Genomic DNA, 21,388 nt, shown 5'->3' with positions numbered 1-21,388 from the left:
GCATGATTATCTGTGGCTTCTTCATCCTTCTGGCTCGCTATAGCTTTGCCTACAGGATGAAGAAGCTGTGACTTGGTTTTTGTAGGGAACATCATAGTTTCTGGTGCTTTATGGATTTGAGGCAGTTAGCTGATACAGCAAATACATCGTAGTAGCATTAAAATGTTTCAGGAAGCCAAGATGGATCTATCTGTGGAACTCACTGACCAACTGTCCTAACTGAGTCAATGAACTCTAGGTTCCATGAGAGATCCTGTCTCAAAAACTGTGGGAAGCAATCGATGAAGACATCCAATGTCAATTTCTGACCTATGCACACCTGAACATATACCCATATGAACACGTACGTGCACCCCCTGCCCTACCCCCACAGGTTTCTTTTCCTGTCATTTTCAAGAGAGGTGACTTAGGCCAGGTGAAATTTCATGTCCATCCAGGTTCCAGGCTCCTCCTGTGTTGTGGCTCTGTCCTTTTAAATATTGCCATGATGTCTCTGAAAAAACACTAGACTAGGACAAGCTGCTGATGGCACATCATGATAATTCAAAGCATCTGAGCTGAGAAGTGAAGAGTGGAGCCACTGGGGCTCCTGGGAGTTTAGATGGGACAGGGCCAGATAGACCTATCATAAGTCCATTTCACTGGCATCTCATTGATTGACAGTTGGCCACGTGGTCACAGGGAAGGGTAAGGCCATCTAGCAAATGTAGAGCAGCTGTGTGCTGAAGTGGGCGAGATGCCAGGCTTGCTCTATGTCCATCTGGATCTAGATTCTAGGTGGCTATTAAAGACTTCTGTTTTACAGGACAGCCTCTCACCCCTATTCTCTGCAAAAAGGTGTTTAAAATTATATTGAAAATTATATTCTTTTGCCCTAGCTAGAGGAAACCCTTCCAGAGGGTGCTATAATTATCTACTGGAGAGACGACAGCAGCTCTTCAGGGGAGGTGTGCTCTCATGTCCCAGCTCATCTCTATGGTCTCAGGATCCTTCCAGTTGGTGTCAAGTTTTAAGAGTACTCCAGCTGAGATGGCAAATTATACAGTACCCATTGCCATGGCCTAGGGCGTGGAGGAGAGTGAAAGGGTGTGTGAAGGTGCGGAAATCGATAAAAAAAAAAGTGACCATAAAATGAGATTTCATAGAGACATTTTTCTTTTATTTTAAAATTCTGCATCTGAAAACACAGTATGGCAGAAAGCATCTATGTACACCTGTGGTGTTTTTGGTATAATACAGTATTTAATAATCCACTGTTTTCTGCAAAAAAAAAGTTGCTTTGTTGGACAGAAACAGATTCCCCTAGACAGAAATACAGCTAAGGCACAATTTTGTTGTTGTTTTTTGCTAAATCAAAAGACAGGAAAGAGGCAGATATGGGCGGTAACACAGTTGTCTGTGAGAGCTGGACTCTACCTGGATGACAAGTATTCAGATGATTAGAACTTTGATTATTGGTCAATTCAGATAGTTTAATATTTCTTAAAATACTCCTTTAAATAAATAGCAAAATATCTACATCTTTCAGCGTGTGCCATGTGAACTCTTTCTTATTTTTTAAACTTTTATTTACAGATTCTCTTTTTTAAAATCAATACATTACAAAATATTTCTGTACAGTTTTATGCATATTATGATCTATAACAAAATAGTTATTTTTAAAAACTATATCACCACATGTCTTTGAAAACAAAGAAGGAGGCAGTAATGACTTATCTCCAGGCCTCTAAAACAAACATCAGGACAAATGCTACAGACAACAGAAGAGTCTCTTTTGAATCCTTTAAAAGTAAAGGTCAGTGGATAAGGACAATTACACTCAATACCAGCGAACTTCCTATGAAAACCCTGGGGTTGTCTTTGGCTCCCATCAGCACTAGAGTGATGGAAGGGGTTCGAGGTGGAGTCTGAAGGACAGAATGGACCATCCCTTCAGGAAATGACCCATCCACTGGGAATACTTAATGCTGTCACTTTCCCGGCAAGGAAGATAAGCGATAAACTGAGAAACATTCCTGACTCATCCTTAAATGAAGTACCTAAAGTCACTGGGTCTTGAGGGAAGGGGAGGCCAGGAAGCTGTAGTGAACATCTGCTGGTGGTTCCAGCCACTGCCACAGCAACATGGAGGACGCTTCAGAACTGCACGAGCAGCCAAGACTTCATTTTGCCCATAGGAAAAAATATGAGAACTTTTTTTTCTTAAAGATGACATTTAAGTCATTCCTAGTGCATCTGCAGACTACAGATTGGCAGTCCCTTTGCTCAGGAGGCCGCCACACACCCAGGCTTCAAGATGTTCTCTCTCCCATGATGGTGGAGAAAATTAGAGGGGGAGGATGTCAGCTTTCCAAAAATAATTTTAAGGCCACATTTCAAAAAGGAGAAACCTAAGGCTTTTTGGAGGGGTGGGAATGAAGGTGGGAGGTAGGAGAAAAAAAATGCAGAAAGGAGAAGACGGTGCTGGGAGGCGCGACGGGGTGCCTGCTTCCTGGTGATATCTGCAGGCCAAAGCTGTGAGAATATTCCTAGCCAAGTAAGGGGGGGAGAGAGGCCACTTTCTCCCTGTGTGGGGCTTGGCAAGAACAGAACCAAAGACAACAAGGGGGATAGACACAGGTGGCGGGTGACAGCCCTCCTCAGTCTTAAGAGGGTCCTTGTTCATAAGGTTAAAAAAATAATGCACACACACACCCACACGTGCACGCGCGCGCGCACACACACACACACACACACACACTTGTAAGAAAAAGGAGAAGAAAGAGGGGGAGTCAGACTGAGGGAGAGGGAGGGAAGAAGGGTTAGGCAAGGAGGGAGATAGAGATAGAAATAGAGATAGAGATAGATAGATAGATAGAGAGAGAGAGAGAGAGAGAGAGAGAGAGAGAGAGAGAGAGAGAGAGTTGCATAGTTGTACATTCAGCTCCAGCATGGTTAACCACCTTCATTCCACCCCATCCCCAGGTAAACTTCTCAGCAGACATTGAGGTAGTGCCTGGGGTTGACCCTTGGGCAAAATAAGGTAACTGAGGCAGGAACAAAGAAGACTATGTGTAAGCCAGCACAGCCCCATGTGGTTTCAGAAGAGCCTTCCAGCTTAGTGGCAAGCATGGCAACTCATGCAGACTCTGGAGCGGGTCCTAGTGCCCCCCACCCTTATCTTGTGGACGGCACCATTGCCACCTTGGCTTGGTTTGATGGAATGCCAGAAGGTGGAGACCTGGGCAGATTAGAACATCTTTGTGTCTGAGGTTGGAGCCCAGACCACAGACCACATTCTTTCCTCTCCAGCACAGACCAGGGTAGTGGATGAGCCAGCCCTCCTGCAGAAGACAGGCTTCCTCAGGAGGGAACTACTATGCAGAAACCTAGAGTCTTCCACAGCTCAATGTGAGCTGTTCTTTTTGTACTCCAAACTCTGGCATTCCCCCTCTTTACCCTTAAACTCTTTCCCTAGTTTCAAACTACCTTTCTAGAAAGAGGACTTTGCCTAAGCACAACTGTGAAACTACTTTTCTGTCCACATCTTTAAAAATAAATAAATAAAATTAGAATAAGAGTAGCCAATATTGAATAACTAGATTTGCCATTAAACAAAACAAACAAACAAAAACAAACCAACCAAACAAACAAACAAAAACAATCAGGAACTGGATATTTGACTTCCCTTATTAGCTGAAAGACTCTGCTGCAATGAGTTTTGCTTTCTTTCTTGCTGTGGTAAACTGGGATCTGAGCCACAGCGGCCTTTCTTAGCAGAGGAGTAATGTGCATGCCAGTAAGACTACACTCCCCACCACTCCCTTTTGTCTTTCACCAGTGCTTTTACTCATCTACGCTTGTGTCCTGGACCTGGTTATGCTTTTATGGCCCCTGCGGTAGAGTTCTCTGTTCGGCAAGCCTTCTTTGTAAGCTCAAGCTATTTAGGTGGACACTGGTTTCCAGCCTATTCTCAGTGCTATCAGGAACTGCTGGTCTGAACCCTCATGAGCTTGGCTGTAAACAGTTTCTTCTTCGTACTCTACACTTTGTGGCCATCGATTGCTCTTCTCAGTTACCGAGTGTCTTGGGAGAGAGGTCAAAGTTTCAATCAACATCCTCTTATCTACCTGAAAACTAGACAACCAGAGGGGTTATGCTCTATACACACCCAGGGTACATCCAAAGTAGAAACAAACCCCTTAGGAGTGTGCATTCATGTGCGTGCATGCCTGTGTGTGTGTGTGTGTGTGTGTGTGTGTATCTCTGTGTGTATGTGTGTGTGTGTGTGTGTGTGTGCATGAGTGCCTGTGTGTGTATATTTGTGTGGCCATGTTTTTACCCTCTAACTTAATCTCAGTTTTAAAAGTTAAACCAATAATGAGAAATGAAACCAGGAGCTCCGCCCTGTCCCCGATCTCCACCAGAAAAGCCTTTGGGGAACAGGAAAAGAACTGCATTGTTAAAACAAATGGGGCATCGGGAGTTGTTCCCTTCCTTCTCAGAGACTTACAGCTTCCTGCACAGCCTGGAAGTTGGCTTTGGGAGGGGTAGTTACCAAATGGCATGGAGAGATGCCATCTAAAATACTCCCCCCATAAGGAATACCCTTCCGGTCATCAGCTAAGCCCAAGCTTTTTGCTTGTGCAGGCTACAGACTTTAAGGTTCCTGGAGATGATGGCTCCATGCTTTCAAAACTCCCAGGCAGCCACCTCCCAAGGCTGCTGTTTCCCTCATGGCCTCCAACAAATCTATGGTTTTCAGGCAGGAAAACAGCAATAGATAAGGAGTTATGCCATTTTCCGTAGGAAAACATCTTTTCTTAAATTATGCTGAACTTGTTTTAAATTCTCCATTTTTGTTTTTGTTTGTTCGTTTGTTTGTTTTTACTAAAAGTAAAATTATTTTCTGGCTCCAAAAACAGAGGAAACAAATATCCCCAAATTAGTTGTGGTGAGAAAAGAGGGAGCAGAGTGTCCCCAGAGTAAGTAGACTCTCCATTCCCAAGTGTCTTCAGTATGAAATATGTCATCGAGTGTCACTGGGTCTAGACAGACCTTGTCTCAGAGTCTGTGGCTTCCAAGGAACTTCTACAACAGAATACACAAGTGTTTAGAGCAAAAGGGGTCAAGGGAGAATTCAAAGAGTTTCCATGGTCCCAGGGAAGCTTTGACCAAAGCAAAATATAGGGACACTGAGAGAATGGGACAACAGGCTCATGGCTCCCACAGGTTTGTGAAACCAATGTAAATCCTATGGGTTTTTAGAGGAAGCCATCCAAAGGCTCCACCACCAGCACAGACAGTAGCTACCTCCTGAGCTCTCCTGGTGGGTCTGAACCCATCCCTCCTAAGATCAATCACTCTTGGAAGGAGCCTGTCTTCCTCTGCTAGTGATAGCTTGTGCTCACCAAGAAGCCTGATGTGGGGGCAACTGAGTGGATCTATAGTTCTATGCTTGGCACACTTCTCCCTCCCCAAGCCAATGAGCCCATCACATCCTGGTCCATGGGTAAGTGGGGAACTCAGGCATTTCAACACTTTTGAATTTAGAGGGAAAGGTGACACCAGCATCCTGTGTAAGCGAAAAGGAGATTCCAGCCATTCTAATGGGCCTGCTTCCTGAGAGTGGGCGCACTGGTTGAAACTGGGCCTTGGTGTCCTACACCCCTGCTTCGTTCTAAGAACCAGAAGGTGGACACTGAGAGACAGACAGAAAGAGAATGAGAGAAAAGGCAAGCAGACCAGGGAAAGGGAGGGGAGAGGGAGCCTTTTGTGAATAAAGGCAATTTCAGTTAGTAAGATAACATAATTGACAAGCTGCAAAAACAGCACCTACTAATTAGTCATTGACTAAAACATATAAATAATAAATATCAAGGGTCCCTTCTCTATGCCCGCCATGTTAGATGGGGGAGGGGCTGTGCAATAGATGTATCATCCAGGAGGACTTCGGTACCTTATCCATGCTGGGAGAGACACAAGAATGGGTGAAACTTTTCCGAGAGAACTCTGTCATTTGGGGGACTCCAGGAGGAAGGGGGTACTCTTCCTTAGTGCCCCTCGAATACACATGGCAAGAAGACCCTTGGGTTTCTGGTAACTCAAGCAATATGAATAACACTATTTTTTGAACCACCTTCCCACTGTTGAAACTCAACCTTCCTTTTACGTGGTGTGGCCAGACTAAGCCTGTTGGCAACCTCGGTGAGGAAGGATATGAAATTAAGGACCCAATCTGAAATGTTTGTTCCTGCGTGGGAGGAGTCTGATCCATGCAGTTTGGTCACAGCAAACAGCACCAAGTGCACAGTTCACAAAGGTTTGGGGCATCTGACCTCAGAACGTAAGGGGTGTTACTGTGCAGCCATCCAGGTCAGAAGCTCCGATCCACATAATCCCCTTTGAGATTCAGAGCCCCAGTTCTGCACTGCTCCCACTTTCAAGTACCAAAGAGGCCACAGTAGCTGTCTCCTAGCCCAGGGGCAGGTAGAATTGAAGCTCAGGCTCTGTATGCTTTACCCTGTTCCTGCTACCATTTGTGACAGCCTTGGAAGAGGCTGATCTGGACAGATGGCAAGTTGGCAGTCACATGTCTGGGGACCTTGGCTGCTTCACATCAAAAGGCTTTCCTGAACCTCTGGTTTTCAGAGAAAACAGCTCACTGAGTGGCAACAGGAACCTTGGAATTCTCCCATGTCTCCGCCTCCCTGGGAAGGCCAGGAGCATGGCTTCCTGCAGCTTGCTACCTTTAGCATGGGCACAAGGTTTCCCAGCCACAGAAATGAAGAGATTAATGGAAGGCTGGGATGGCGATCCCACCCTTGCTCAGGGCAGTGCTTGTCAAACTGGCTTAAACAGAGCCCTTGGGTTCAGAAGAGGTACCTTAGAGATGCCCTTGGCAAAGGACCACCTGGCTGGCGGAGTTTCGAGAAGGAAACTCGGCTTCAACCAGAGCAGCCTGGATTTCATCTTGGTCTTGCCCTTCCACCTCTGACTGTGCCCAGTAAACAAAGTTCTGCCGCTCAAAATAAAAGTTTAAAACTCACTTGTAGGGGTGCAGGCCATCGGAGGGGGAGAACGGGAGCCTGCAGGACTGAGCAACAACCGGTAGAAGGAGACCATTGTGGCCCTGGGGCTGAGTCGACCTATCCCAGAGGCCAGCTTCACAGATACAGGCTGACTTCTCTCTGGCCTCCAAATCCTCTCTTTCCACTGTCCTACAGGCAACAGAGGTCCTTGAACAGAAGGAACCCCTCCCCCATATAAGATCAGAGGCCAGGGTTCAGGCTGTATCAGTCCCATGTGGCCAGTGCTACCTGAGCCGACCATCAGGCTTCACTGCACCCAGCTCTGACTTGGGATCAGGGCTGAAGGAACTCCAGGCTGTTTGGCTGCAGGTTTGCATGACTGGGCAGGCAGTGGGGCCTGTGGCACAGACGTCCATGGCAGTCCAAGTCCCACCCACCAGCGAGTCCAGCCAGGCTTCTAGTGCTGTCCCAGTGAAGGCTGCGTTCTTCCGGGCCTGCTCTACTTGGGCAGGATTGATGTGCAGGCTGAGGACTGGGTTTAGGCTCTGGAAACTCTGCTCCATGTAGGCACTGCGAGGTGGCCCATTGTGCAGCTTCAAAGCCTCCTCTGAAAGCCAAAGGGAACAGAGATGTGTTTAGAAGAGTCATCAACCAACCAGGTGCCTGCTTACTGTGAACCAGAGCAGCAATGCATGCTGGGCATCAGCTCATCGAATTCACTTGACAGTCTCCTGTGTGCAGAGCATGGCACATTTACTTACTGACACACTCGTGTGTGTGGGTCGTCTTCAGTGGTCCAGACATCTACTGATTCCACAATACATCCTTTAAATATTTATATATTCTTATTTATGTGTTCTCTCTCTCTCTCTCTCTCTCTCTCTCTCTCTCTCTCTCTCTCTCTCTCTCTGTGTAGTTGTGCATATGCACATGTGTGTGAAGGTCTCCTCTCATCATGTAGGTGCTAGGGCAAACGCCTTTACCCGCTGAGCCATCTGAATACCCTATACGTTATTATTATTTTTGAGACAGGTCTCTTACTAGATCTGCAGCCCGTCTGTCCAGTTAGGCTGTTCGTGGTGAGCTCTGGGGATCTGCATGCTCAGCACCCAGCACTGGGGTCGCAGGTGCTCGTCTCCACACCTGGCTTTTTATGTGGGTGCTGAGGATGCACACTCAGGTCCCTGTGCTTGATGACCAGTGCATTACAGACTCAGCTACCTCCCCAGTTCCTCAACACTTAATTCTCAGCATCTACTTTCTATTAAACCTCTCTGATCTAAAAGGCGATCAGTGATTTATTTCTTGGACGCAGACATGCTAACCGTAGCGACCAGCTTCTGCTCTAGATGATGGGATGAGCCAGAGAGGTGGGGCTGCGGTGGTGTCCAAAGACAGCAGGCTCGGAGTGGAGAGAGATTGACGGGAAGGAAAGAGACAAGTGGGAAATAGAGGTCATTGCAAACAGGGATAAGTGCAATGAAGGTGTTAAACAGGGAGCTTAGCATAGCACAGGATGGGTCTTCAGCCAAAGCCAGCCCACTCTCTGTTTTTTACAAAGTTTCATAGGAACCTGCTTCTGCCTGCTTGCTGACATATTCTCCATGGCTGCTCTGGTACTCTAGTAGATGTTCGACTGAGGTGGAGACAAGACAGCATTTTTTCCTGAAAAGCTATGTATCATTTATGGGAAGTGTTTGCTCTGGATTGGAGAGTGGTCTGGGATGGGCAGGAGGAGACTTTCCTGAGGAGGTGTCGTTGGAATGAAGTGTTGATTGATGTGTATGAGGCCAGAGAGGAGAACTCCAGGTAGAGGGAACAGCAAGTGTGAAGCCTCATTACCAAATCACATAAGTAATGAATTCAGGGCCACAAAGCCTCCGGATTGGCCCAGCTCTGGGTTGCCAAGTGATTGCTGTGACCTCTGGAGAAGCTGTGGGTTCCTGCTTCCTGACAGCCTGGTCTAAAGCACAGTAAACTCAGTACTGCAAAGTGGTCCTTGGAACCTGCAATGGGCCAGAGTGGGCTGGGCCACCCTCCTAACAGCTCTGTCTGCTTGATGCCAGCCTTTTTGCCTGTGAGAGCAAGTTGGGCTGACTGGTTTCAGTGCCTAAATCCCACATATGTAGTGTGTGACTTCTGATTGTGCTCCAGTTTCCTCTGATGGACCCTCTTATCAGGGAGTCTTATCAGGGAGCCCTTACCCCTATACAGTGTAACTCTGAGGGTAATGCATTGACTGTGATGTTCTGCTCATGGTACTAAAACTAAGTTCTGCACAATTATTGTTGGTTTTTATTTGTTCATGATCCTCTAACTACAAAACAAACAAACAAACAAACATAAACAACCAAACCGAACAAACAAACAAAGAAAAAAAACACACAAAAAACAAGCAAACCTAAAAGGTTGGCTTTTATCTTGTTCATGTTATAGGTGAGGAAACAGAGGCTACAGTCAGTTCAATCCTGAGTGGGCTGGCTCCAAAGCCATGCTTCCTACCGTCAGCTCCATGCAGATTCAACAATAAGCTCACAGCTAAAGTATGGTTGCTATCCTTCTATCTTGGTACCAGCAATTTGAAACCTGATTGTCCCCATATGACAAATGTGGGCACTCAACCTGGCACCAGCTAGTTAGATCTACAGGAGGCTGCCTACAAGTTCACATAGTTTGCAATCAAAGCAAGGGACACACAAGAGGACTGTTGAGTCTCCTTGGGGCTAAAGGGAGGAATAGGAATACTGTAAGCATTTGGGGGTGAAAGAGACAAACAGGGTGCTTCCTGTTTGAAGAGGATCTTATTCTTGGTCAAATGAAATTCCAACAAGTCAGGTTTTGGCCATAGCCAGGAGACTGGAAGACAGGGTTGGTAGCACCAACACTATGTGCCAGGAGAACAGGGTCTTCTGTCTTTGCTGCATGTCCTAATTTCTCTATGAGTCTCTTGGTGCCTCTACTCTGCAGAGGTAGGAGCAGGTAATTGAGAGATGGCTGGGCTGACAAACGGTGGGGCGACTCAAAGCAAGAGGAACAGCTAACAGACATTGAAATGTTGGGAGTAAAATACTGTGGTTGATGCAGGGGGGGAAAAAGGCATACCACTTTATGAGAAATGAGGTTAATGTGGGAAATGGCATTACAGCATCAGCTCGGATGCTTGCCTCCATAATTAAATTTTCCTCAATTCCACCTCATCAGATTTCTTAGATTACCAGGGACGCATCAATAGTAAATTACTCAAGATGAATCATCTCACAAATTGCATTACTCCCACCTCAGTGTTCCTTGTCTCATTAACAAATACAATTACTGCCAACAGGGGAACTGCTTCCCTGGGGTGTTTCTGACCCAAGGTCTTTCTGGGGATGCTGGGAGCAGCTCCCACCTCCTTGGAAATCACTGAAGAAAACGTTGGCGAGATCACGACCACGAGCAGGATCCTGTGCTCCTTCCATGGGTGGGTGGATTTTGGGCCCCCTTTGTGCTGTTCCACAGCTGTGCCTGATGCAGGAGGGATGTGTGGCTCTGGTCCCTCTTCTTTACACTTGGCTTTCAGGTCTTTAAGGATGTGAAAAGGATGCCCATGAAGGAACACTTGAAGACACTAAGTAGGTGGGCTGTGTCTTGGCTAATTCTGGAGCAGAGGCCCAGCTTCAAGAAGACACCAGGTGTCTAGGTATCGGCTTGTTCAACACGAAGACTTAGCAGAAGCTGCCAGGATTCATGCCAAGACCCTATTTTCAGGACTGTAGGCACCCATCCCACATCTATGTCTTCCTGGCCAGTGTTATCAGTATGGCACTTGTTATCTGATGGGTGGGAATGTTTCCCACTTAGCAGGACTGCCATGTGCATCTAGCTCCTGGGCTTGTGCTGAGTAACATGCAGACGGACGGTCCAGATAGTCTCTGTATCTCAGAGCAGTTGCTGGGGAAAACTGTGTGTGTGTGTGTGTGTGTGTGTGTGTGTGTGTGTGTGTGTGTGTGTGTGTGCTGGTCCAGGCCATGTAGCTTTTCTCGTCATCATCTCTTAAGCGACATGCCACAGCCGTGTGTATGCATTCATATTATATTAGGCATAATGAGCCATTCGGAGGTGGTTTACAGTGAACAGGAGAACAGCATAGGTTACGTGCAAATACCATGCTCTTAAGGGACTGATACATCTGCAGGTTTTTACAATCAAGAAAGAATCTGGAACCGATTCTCTATAGGCACCAAGGGGCAGTTGTATTGAGAAACTCAGAAATCCTGTCTCTATGAGTCTGTCTAGGAGTGGGAACATACAGTTTAATGTTCCAGAATCTTCCCTTTAGCATTTTCTGCAACAAAGCCTTCATCAAACAACAGAAGGTACTGTGTCCAGTAAGGAACAGCCTGTGACTCCTAAACGGTGGACTCTCCGTGCCTGGCAACTCACACACACTGACTTAGGAAGCTACAAAAGACTGGTACAGAATGTACCACGTCTGTGCTTTAAGACACATGCTTGTGCTTAGGATTTAAAACACTGCCAACAGTGATAGAAAGATGTGTTTAGGCAGGCTATTCACAGTGGCAACCCCTAAAGGGTAAGAGTATAGCCAAAAAAATTTATTGACAAATGCAAGTGTAGGAAAAATAGAAATCCAAGTGTAAATCTGGAATAAAAACAAGCTAGCCATCGGGGTCTCAGTCTCCCTCTCTCTGACCTCTGTGCTCACAGGAAGCAAAGGTCAGAAGTATGTCAGCAGTCTCCTTTCTCTTAGCTTCCTGCTCACACATGAATCCCAGAATAGTTAAGATATTGTTGACTTTCCCTGGTTTTGAGCCTTAAATGAAGTAATCTAAGCCATGCTTATTCTGTGATCAGTTTTCCCCAACCAGCATGTTTCCCTGTTGCATGGGACTGGAGTTTACTGCTGTCTCCACTATGAACAATTCTGAAGCAATCCTGTCTCTTCCCAGGACTATTCCTTAATGTGGGACCTCGTGTGTGTGTGTGTGTGTGTGTGTGTGTGTGTGTGTGTGTGTGCGCGCACACGCACGTGCACCATGAGGAGAAGGGGGTCATCCATCCCACAGACTCAGCCTATATACTCAGCCCTCAGGAGCCTTGGATAAATGTCCTTGCATCTCTGACCTGCCCCGTGGCACTGTCTGACTGTCACAGGCACAAATTTATTTCCCACTCTGGAACTTCATTCTGCTTGTAATTTTCATTATTACCTCTCATAACTAATGAGGGTGAGGTTTTTTGGTTTCTTGCTTTTTTAATTATGCATATGTGGGAAGTTCATTTTTCCTCTTTTTCTTTTTTTCTCATTTTTCTTTCTTATTTCTTTCTCTCCTCCCCCCCCCCCTTTATAGCCACCAGTGGCATTCATCACCTTCAGGAGATAAATGGTTGATTTCTAAGCCACACAGTCTCTGTTCTGACTGTTGGAGCCTGCCATTAAAGCTCTAAAGCAGACATAGGCACTGTGTCCACGAGTGCCCATGGCCATATTCCCTAAAGGATTTTTTTTTAAGAAAAGACCAGAAATGGCCATAGACAACTGGGGCTCATAGTTTGCCAAACTCTTATTTATGGGATTTTTATGAGTATATTTTGGAGAAAAAAAAAAACAGCTTACACATGTATGAGGCTTGTCCTTTTTGACTTAGGGCATCACATATTTTTTGAGCAGAATTCCATCAGTAATTATTTTCCAAACAGCCAAGAAGCCATGCTGAAACTCAGTGTGTGTCTAGGATTAGTCCCCAGCTTGTCTTAAATATGAACAGAGCCTTGTGGCAGTCCAGTGGGCCAGCAGCTGATAAACACCCACACAGATGGCACTGCCTCTGTGTACAAGGAGGAAATGAGCCAGCTCTATAGGGTAAACAAGTATGAAAAAAACCCAAACAGGGAAGCTTTGCTCCTGGCAAGACAGTCTCATGTACCATGTTGGGCATGGGGTCCCAGGACTCCATGGAATGGTCTCTCTCCTCCTCAGGGGTCCTGAGAGCACTCACCTGGTTTGATGGGCTGCTTGTTGGAGAAGGTCAGAGGTGCGACAAGGAATTTGGTCTCTGCAACTGGTACCCAGTGATGGAGAATCTTCACTGTCCAGACACCAGGCCTCAGAGGCAGATTCAAAGGGGGTTTGTAGTGTGTGAATTCCGCAGTGGACTCGATCAGGATATCATAGGTGGCTGCGATGACATTGACAGGATCCACCCAAATAACAGTCACGGTCACATTGGGTCCCTTCCCCCATTTCTGCATTCCCACCGGCTCATCCATGGGCCCCAAAAGACCACCAAAGTTCCGGAATAGTCTCTCCTTGGCATCCCAGTCAGTGCCAACCTGAAACAAGAGAATAAATTCTGAAGCCAGAGTCCTGGGAAAGTCTAGGATCTTGCTTGCATGGTTGCATATACCCATTTCGCTGATGAGAAGACTGGGGTTCCAAGTCACCTAGGACTCATGTTACACAGCTGGTAAACAGAAGACAGCACCCTGCCACTCGCACAGTGAGCCTGGGGTCTTCTTGAGCCCTAACTTCTACAAATAGCACTCTGAATTTGGTGTGCTCCTTCTGAATAGGGAGGGAGCCCTGGCTTTGGAGCAACCCATCAGAAGCTGAGAAACAGACCTCAGCAATCCGTACCAAGGTAGCATGGAGATTCAGCTTTGGCTTCGCCAAAGAATTCTTCTCTGGACTGCAGTGATGGGATGTGTCCCATCCACCCTTCTCCCACACCAGCTGGATAGCTGGGTGACAAGTCCCTTGACTTTCCTCTGTCCACCTTGCCACTTTTAAGCTATTCTGCAATTGGGAATCCAGAGTGGTCACATTGTGCCTCACTGCTCAGGGCTTCTTACTGTCCCTGGGTCTAAGTCAACCCCTCGCTATGGTCCTCAGGTTTTTCTTCACTCTACCACCACCCAGTATCCTGCTCCATGTGCTCCTTTTTTCAGCCATTCTAACTTATCAAGCCACACCCTCCCTGTCCTAAACCACGTTCTCTGCCTGGAATGCCCTACCTTCTCATGCCTTTGCATAGCCAGCCCTTATCTGAGAGGTCTTAGGGCTTTCTGAAACCTCAATACACTCCCTCCCTCCACTGTAATGTAGGCCCTGTGAGAAGAGCCTACTCTGTGTGAATCTCAACTTTTTCATGGTTTCCAGAGAGGGATGAGCACATAGTAGGTGTTCAGGCCATGTTTTCCCAATAAGTAAGTTAACTGCTTGACAAAATGTGAATTAGCCACGCAGAACCTTGGTACTGAGAGGCTTGATAGTGTGGCTGTACAACTCTGGAGAAGCTTCAGAATATGCACAGCAAATGGTAGCTGAGTTTCTTTCTCCATGTTCTTGTTTGGAATTACCATGCACACACTTCATGTGGGGCACACAGTTTCACATTCGACACTGAAGGCTTACATGAGCCAGGCATGAGTTTAAGCATCTGCTATTTCTGCTCATGGGATATTCTCATCTGCGGAGGGGAGAGCTTTGTCACTATTCTCACTGTGAAGATGAAACTGATGCTCAGTCAGCAACTTGCTGTGGGAGTCCAGGAACTCTATTAATAGCAGTAACCTATTTGTCTGTCCATCTAGCAATCTCCTGTCAATATGTACTACCTATCAGTTATTTATTTCACAGTATCTATTTCTCATGAAACAATCTCTCATGAATATATTATATGCATCATCAACCTGAAAATTCATCCATCCCATCCATCCATCCATCCATCCATCCATCCATCCATCCATCCATCCATCTACCTAGCTAGCTACCTTGAAGTTGAACACATATTTAATGATCAGGGTTGAGCAGATGGACTTCTCTGTATACCCATACTCTAGACACCTGCTCTTGTAACATTCCTAACAAAAAGGAAGAATGGTTACAAAGTCATGCTGAGGCCATACAGAATTAATTCATAATGGATCAGGGAACTCTCTAGAGCATAGTTCTTGTGTTCTCTAAAGGAATGGAGGTAGACAGTTACCTTGAAATTGTATTCTCAAACAGAGTCACTTGAACTGGAGTGTAAATCATCTTGCAAAAAAATAGGGTCTTCTCTTAAACTGAGGAGCATGAAGAGTGTTCCCTGCCCTCTGCCTAAAGCATGAGGAGAGATCACTCTCACATAGAGTCCCCTTTCTGATAGATCTGTTATATCTGTTATCTTCCACTTGGCCTTAGTGTGGGAGCCTACAACCATTCATTGAAAAATGCGCTATTGCAGAAGTTTCAATAAATGTTCAAGTTCCAGCCTACAATACTGCTTCGCAGGCCCTCACCCTGTCATCAACTATGACCTCCACCAGTCTCCAGCTCATTCACTGTGACCTTCACACTGGCTCTGGTTAACATCTCATTCACCATGTCCAGTCACAATGGCCTTGCTTCTTCTTCAGCATGCCAAGCTCCTTCCCAGACTCTCAGGGCATCTGTCAATATTCTGTCTTCCACTCAGAATGTTCTAGATCTTCCCAAGTGTCAGTTCAAACCTGAGCTCTTTTAAGGAATCTTCCAGAAGAAGAAGAGGTCATCTGATCACCAGCCTCCTACACCTGAGCAAGCCCAGGAATGATTTTCCTTTTGCTCTGCAATATGTTATTAGCTGAACTACTTTTTCTTCTTCACTCACTACTTGTCTGCCTGTCCCAGCACAATTTAGTCCCATTGCAAGAGACACCTTGTCTGGATCACTGCTGTCTGTTGTGAATCTACCATATTGTAGGTCCTTGGTGAGTATCTTTTTCTCCAATCAATGGCATGGGCCATCATGCTACAGAAATCTAAAATTGACCATGTGTTACTGTGTAAAATTATGAGACCATGCTAATATCAAGCGTATCCCTAATAGTTTGCAAGTAGGCCTGTAGGTCTTTCCTCCTTCTCTATACCTTTTTAATTAACTAAGTATGTCTAGAAAAGTTCTACCTACAAGGTTAGGTCCTCTGCTTCCTGTATCTGCTTTGCTGATGGAGGTCTTGGTTGTCCTCTCACAGGGACTATAGGACCCGTAGTGAAAATACTCACAAACAAGGAGCCATACTGTGGCCAACATCTCTTGTCACTGCCAGAGGCACCCAGTGACCTACCAGCAGGCTGATAAACAGGGAAAGGCCAGACACAAGGCATTCATCTCTTTAATGGGACATTAATGTCTTCAATGGGCTGCTTGGGCCCCTAGAACAGAATCCAACTGGAGTAACATCTAATTGCCCTGCTGACTCCAGTAATTTATGGAGTTGGCTGCCATAGGAGCTCAGAGCCAGTCAATCCCCATGGGACCTTTTTTAAAAACACAAGTTTACAAGAATCTCACCCATGTTTGTTTGACAGGGGAATCTACTCAGTCATGGGGCGGAACAGAAAGACAGGCCTACAGGGAGTGGAGAAGGACCATCAAGGACGTGAGAGCAGGTGCAGTTTCTCTCTAGACCCTTAAGTTCCTGCATATCAAGTCACTCCTCATCTTTAACCTGGCACTCAAACTCATTTGTGTGGGTCCTGATGCCCAAGCTCAGCCATACTTCCTCTTTGTTCCAGAATTTCCCAGCCCCAGGGGCAGTCACATTTACTCAACAGCATTCACTAATGTTGTGACTCCTTTACTAATGATAGGGCACAGAGGATTCAGCAGTGAGTGATAGACAGAGGTCCAGTTTTCTGGTGTATAAGCAAGACATGTTCATAAATCATCAAGATAAAATAATAAGGTAAATTCTAAAAGGGACAATTTAAGGAAGTAGCAGGTGTATAATGTTGCTACTGAGACACGGGGGGACAGCCACGAAAGGTGTCCTCAAAGGATCCTCTTTAGGTTTAGATCAGAATGACTAAGAAAACTAAAGATTGCAAAATATAGAACAACATTTGAGAAAGCACTCTAGGTATAGGGACATGACAAACGAGTCAAAAATAAGGACATCTTGTTTGACAAAGATACAGGAAGTGTGAGCAAGAAATGAATGGTATTGGACAGGGCTAGAAAGGTAAACAGTAATCAGATCATGTGGGACCTTCTGGACCTGTAAGCAGGGATGATGTGACAAGGAAGTACCAGGAAGCTTTCTCCCAAACCAAAAACATTTCTAAAAACTCATGTGAGTAGAGGAAACAACATTCTATGAATCCATATATCATATGTTAGCCCACTCACCCATCTCTGGACACTTCTGTTTACTCATCTATCCATCCACCCATCCATTATCCAATCATAATTCTGTATATCTGTCTGTACATCTACCTTTATTCCACCTGTCATATCCATCCATCCATCCATCCATCCATCCATCCATCCTGTTGCCTATACGTACACCCATTTTCATGTCTGTCCACTTGTCATCCATTGGTCCATCTATGCATCTGTATCTCCATCCATTCATCTTCATTGGTATCCATTCCACTGTCAACATTTCCACCCTTTATCTGTCTGTCCATCTGTCATCCATCAGTCCATATGTCCATTAACACATCCACCTATACTCCCAGGCCTCCGTCCATTTGTTCAACAGTTCATTTAATTAACCATCAGCCATCCCTCCATCTTTCTATTCATCCATTTACATGGCCACCAGCCCATGTACTCCTAGTTTAGGAGCTAGCCCCTGTGCTAGGAACAAGGGGGAAATAACACCACAAAATGAGGCATGGAACTTGTGTCTAGTGAAATGGGGAATCAATTCTATGATTTTGCAGGTCTTAGCAGTTATTTAGAAAATAATTGCATGTCCATAAGCCTCACTTACCCAATCCATAAAATGGTGCTAATGCCTTGACTTTATGAGGAAGCTGTCTGGTTCTGGTTCATAACTAAAACAGGCTTAGAAGAAATCAGTGGTCGAAATGCAAAATTAAGAGAAGAAATTTTACCCCCAAACAATAAACCATGCTTCTAAGCTAATTCTGTTTAAAGATGTTGATACCTCACTATATTTCTGTTTGCAGTGTTTATGATTCTGGTTCCAGTATATAGGGCTGGAAAACTGCTTCCAGGGACAGAATGCATTCATCTTTAGGGTTCTGCGTATCCCCTTCTCCTCCATTTCCAGCCCTAAGTATCAGGTGAGGCAGGGAGCCTGGCAACAGAGCTAGCTGCAAGAGACAATCAAGACTGACGCTATTTGACCTCTTACCTCAGAAAACTGAAGCCTCCCAAAGTCACTGGGGGGACTTGCGACCTTGAAGACTTTCTTTGGCATCATCCATGTCTCCAGTGTCTCCAGTTTGCTCACAGCAAGGTTGGTCACATGGTGCTTGATCAGAAAGCCCTGGAATCGGTCAGCCAGGAAGTAGAGGTGGACAGACGCTGGGTGGCCCATTGGATAGTACCTGAGAACAGGGGACCAGGCTGTGAGGTGTGTAGTGTCACCATGAGGTTCCCATACTCTACGGTGGTCTAGTTCCTAGAATAGCCCCTGTTTAGCCTACTATAATCTGCACCAGTCTGAAAACTGCTATCCATGAACCTGGGGTCTTTATGGCTGCAAAGTGTTACATTTTAAACAAGAGTGATAAATGTAAAACATGCTGACGATAGGAAAGTACAATAAAGAAAATAAAGCCCTGCTCTTGATGCCTCTTCCCATGCACAACAACTCTTCCACAGATATCTACTGAGTCCTCTGGTGCTGCGTATCAGAGAGGGAAATGATGTCTGAACACTTCTGCTGGTGCCTTTTCCTGTGGCCTCATTTTCCGTGCATGAGTTTGCATACATGTTACCTAGTGGGCTGGCTAACACTGTGTATGTGTGCAGGTGTATGTGCATGTATGTGGAGGCTACCTATCACCATAGATGTCAGTCCTTAGGTGACATCCGCCTTGCTTTTAGAGGCAGGTTCTGTCACTGATCTGTAGTTTGTCAAGTGGGCTAAACTAGCTGGCCAGTAAACCCGGGGACACTTCTGACTCTCTCTACCTCCCTGATGCTGGGACAACAAAGCACCTGCCACCATGCCTAGCTTTTAAAATGTGGGTTCTGGGGGAACTGAACTCCTGCTCTCAGACTCATATGGCAGGTACTTTACTGATAGAATCATCTTCCCAGTCCCACGAATATGACGTAGCTGGAATTGTAATCTAGATGCTAGGCTTTTACTCCATTGGACTTCCTACACATTCTCACATGTCTCTGAAGAGCATTTTATTTTATAAAACCAGTGATCTATTGATGGGTAATAATATTGTAACAGATCTGTTATTCTTTTGGAATTTGTGTTCATTCACACCCCTCACACCCGTAAAACTCTTCAAACCCAGGACCTAAGTTTGTCAGGAAAACTGATTTATCTTCTTGCTGTTCTCTTCCTCAAGTGGGTGTCGATGAACCCACACTGTTTTTCTTTTTCTAAAAATGACTGCCAACACACACTTGGAAATACTCAGCCTCCTATATGAAGCTTGTTTTAAGTCGTAGGCCTCTGGTTCACACAGGTCGGCTGGCTAGGATGGGCTGGAAAACTTTCCAGAAGAGGAGAATGTGGGGAGCAGAAAGCAGAAGGGAAGAGAGAGCCATGGAGACCAGCAACTCCCCACTTGCAGAATAAAAAGCTGCTGCTTCTGCAGTGTGTAAATTGCACAGTGCTAAGAGGCTGCGGTGGCTCCCTAATAGCAGCGTTCCACAAATCACTGTCCCCTCTCTGCTAAATGCAGGCTTCCCTCTGCTTCCGATCTGGAGTTTTAAGTCTTTATGTCCAATTAGAATGGCTGGGGAGGCCTCCTTCCCGTGTTGACGAGCCTCTCGGAAATCACTGCCTTGTTACGGGGATGCCTCTGGGGCTCTCCAGAAAGAGCCTGCATCGTCTTCAGATTGCTGGGTCTTCACAGCCCATGCTGGCACACTCTTGGTGTGATCATGGTGGGTGTGAAGCCTAGGACACTTGCTGTTGCAGTTACTTGGCTGTCCGGCAGTGCTTTCTCAGGTTCGGAGGGATTGGGTATCTGTGCTGCCCAACATGGGAGCCACCAGCAACTGCTGGGCCCTTGAAATGTGGGCATAATTTTTAATGCTAGTTCATTTGTTATTTTTAAACTTAATTTGTGTGTGTGTGTGTGTGTGTGTGTGTGTGTGTGTGTTGTGTGTGTGTTGTGTGTGTGTGTGTGTGTGTGTGTGTGTGTGTAGGCCAAAGGTGATGGAAGGTGTCTTTCTCTATAACTTCCCAACTTACTTTTGGAGACAGTGTCTGTCACTTAACCCAGAGCTTGCCAATTAGGTAGACTGGCTAGCCAGTGAAGCCTGGGGATCCTTCTGTCTGCCTCCCAGTGCTGTGACTAATGGTACATGCTGCCTCACTTGGCTTTTATGAGGATGCAAAGGATTTGAACTCTGGTCTCCGTGCTTGAGTAGCAAGCATTTTATCCACTAAACCACCTTCTCAGCTGCTGCTGCTCCTCCCCCTCCTCTTTCTTCCCCCTCTCCCTCCTTCTCCTCCCCCTCTTCCTCTTCCCCCTCCTCCTCCTCCCCCTCCTCCTTGTCCTCCTTTTTTCAGACAGAGCCTCATGCATCCCAGGAGGGCATCTTACTTAATACATCGTTGACTGTAGCCTTGGAATCCTGATTTTTTTTTTTTTTTTGGCTCTACTTCTATATGCTAGGATTACAGGTGTGTGCCACCGTGCTTGGCTTAATTCTAGTTCATTTAAATGAAAATGGTCATTTGTGATACTTGGCCTTCTTGATATAGCTGTGGAAGTCTGTGTTTACCTGCATGGGTGTCCCCAAAGCCCCATGTTTTCAATATCTCTTTGCACTGGTGAGAAAGTCTATTTCCCACCTCCTGGCCAATAGCAAGTGGAGAGCATGCTTGGGCTAGCCTGTGGGAGGATGAGTCATGGGTGACAGATTCGAGTCATCAAAGTTGTCCTAGCCCACACCATTGTGGTTCAGCCAACAGTTCCCAGGTAAAGAACTGTAGTTCCAGGGTTCTGACCTGCAGCTGGCTACAGACACAGAAGAAACTGATCCTGACTAGGAAGGAAGATGGCCCACCTGATTCACATACGGGCACTAAGGAAAGATTACAAAGCCCCAACCCTGGTCTATTTGTTACGTAGTATCATTATAGCAGTGCACAGGTAATGAACTGGTGGTGTTTGTTTTGCGAGGTGGGTGTGTCTATAGACAGAGGAGAGCTCGCTGCCCGAGAGGAATAGGAGAAAGTATGTAAATCATACTCAGTGTTGCTGCATGTCAAGAACACGAGCTATCAAAGGTTGAGTATTGGAGCAATCTGTTGCTTTATTACTTACTTTTCCTTACTTTCTTCTGGGTGTGTGCTTGTGTGTATCTCTCTGTGTGTGTTTTTGGATGAGCGTGTATATGTGGGGGTGTTGGTGAGTGTGTGCATAGTGTGCCTGTGGAGGTCAGCCTTGGGCACTGTGG

The 21,388-nt window shown here is 46.0% G+C and overlaps 1 protein-coding gene across 2 annotated transcripts in view; it reads right to left on the bottom strand.

Moving 5' to 3' along the window:
* Positions 1 to 1,132: 1,132 nt before the first annotated feature.
* Xylt1 (xylosyltransferase 1) overlaps positions 1,133 to 21,388 on the bottom strand; it is a 286,510-nt gene continuing 266,254 nt past the window's right edge. Inside the window, 4 exon segments of one of the 2 annotated variants that reach the window (NM_022295.3) lie at positions 4,142 to 4,229; positions 4,256 to 7,617; positions 13,010 to 13,343; positions 18,141 to 18,336. In NM_022295.3, the coding sequence (NP_071631.1) occupies positions 7,295 to 7,617; positions 13,010 to 13,343; positions 18,141 to 18,336 (853 nt within the window). In that variant the 3' untranslated portion in view covers positions 4,142 to 4,229; positions 4,256 to 7,294. 2 annotated transcript variants of the gene reach the window in all.

The sequence above is a fragment of the Rattus norvegicus genome, chromosome 1, assembly GCF_021556685.1.
Source record: "Rattus norvegicus strain SHRSP/BbbUtx chromosome 1, alternate assembly SHRSP_T2T, whole genome shotgun sequence".
Lineage (NCBI taxonomy): Eukaryota > Metazoa > Chordata > Mammalia > Rodentia > Muridae > Rattus > Rattus norvegicus.
This window is presented reverse-complemented; position numbering and strand designations above follow the sequence as displayed.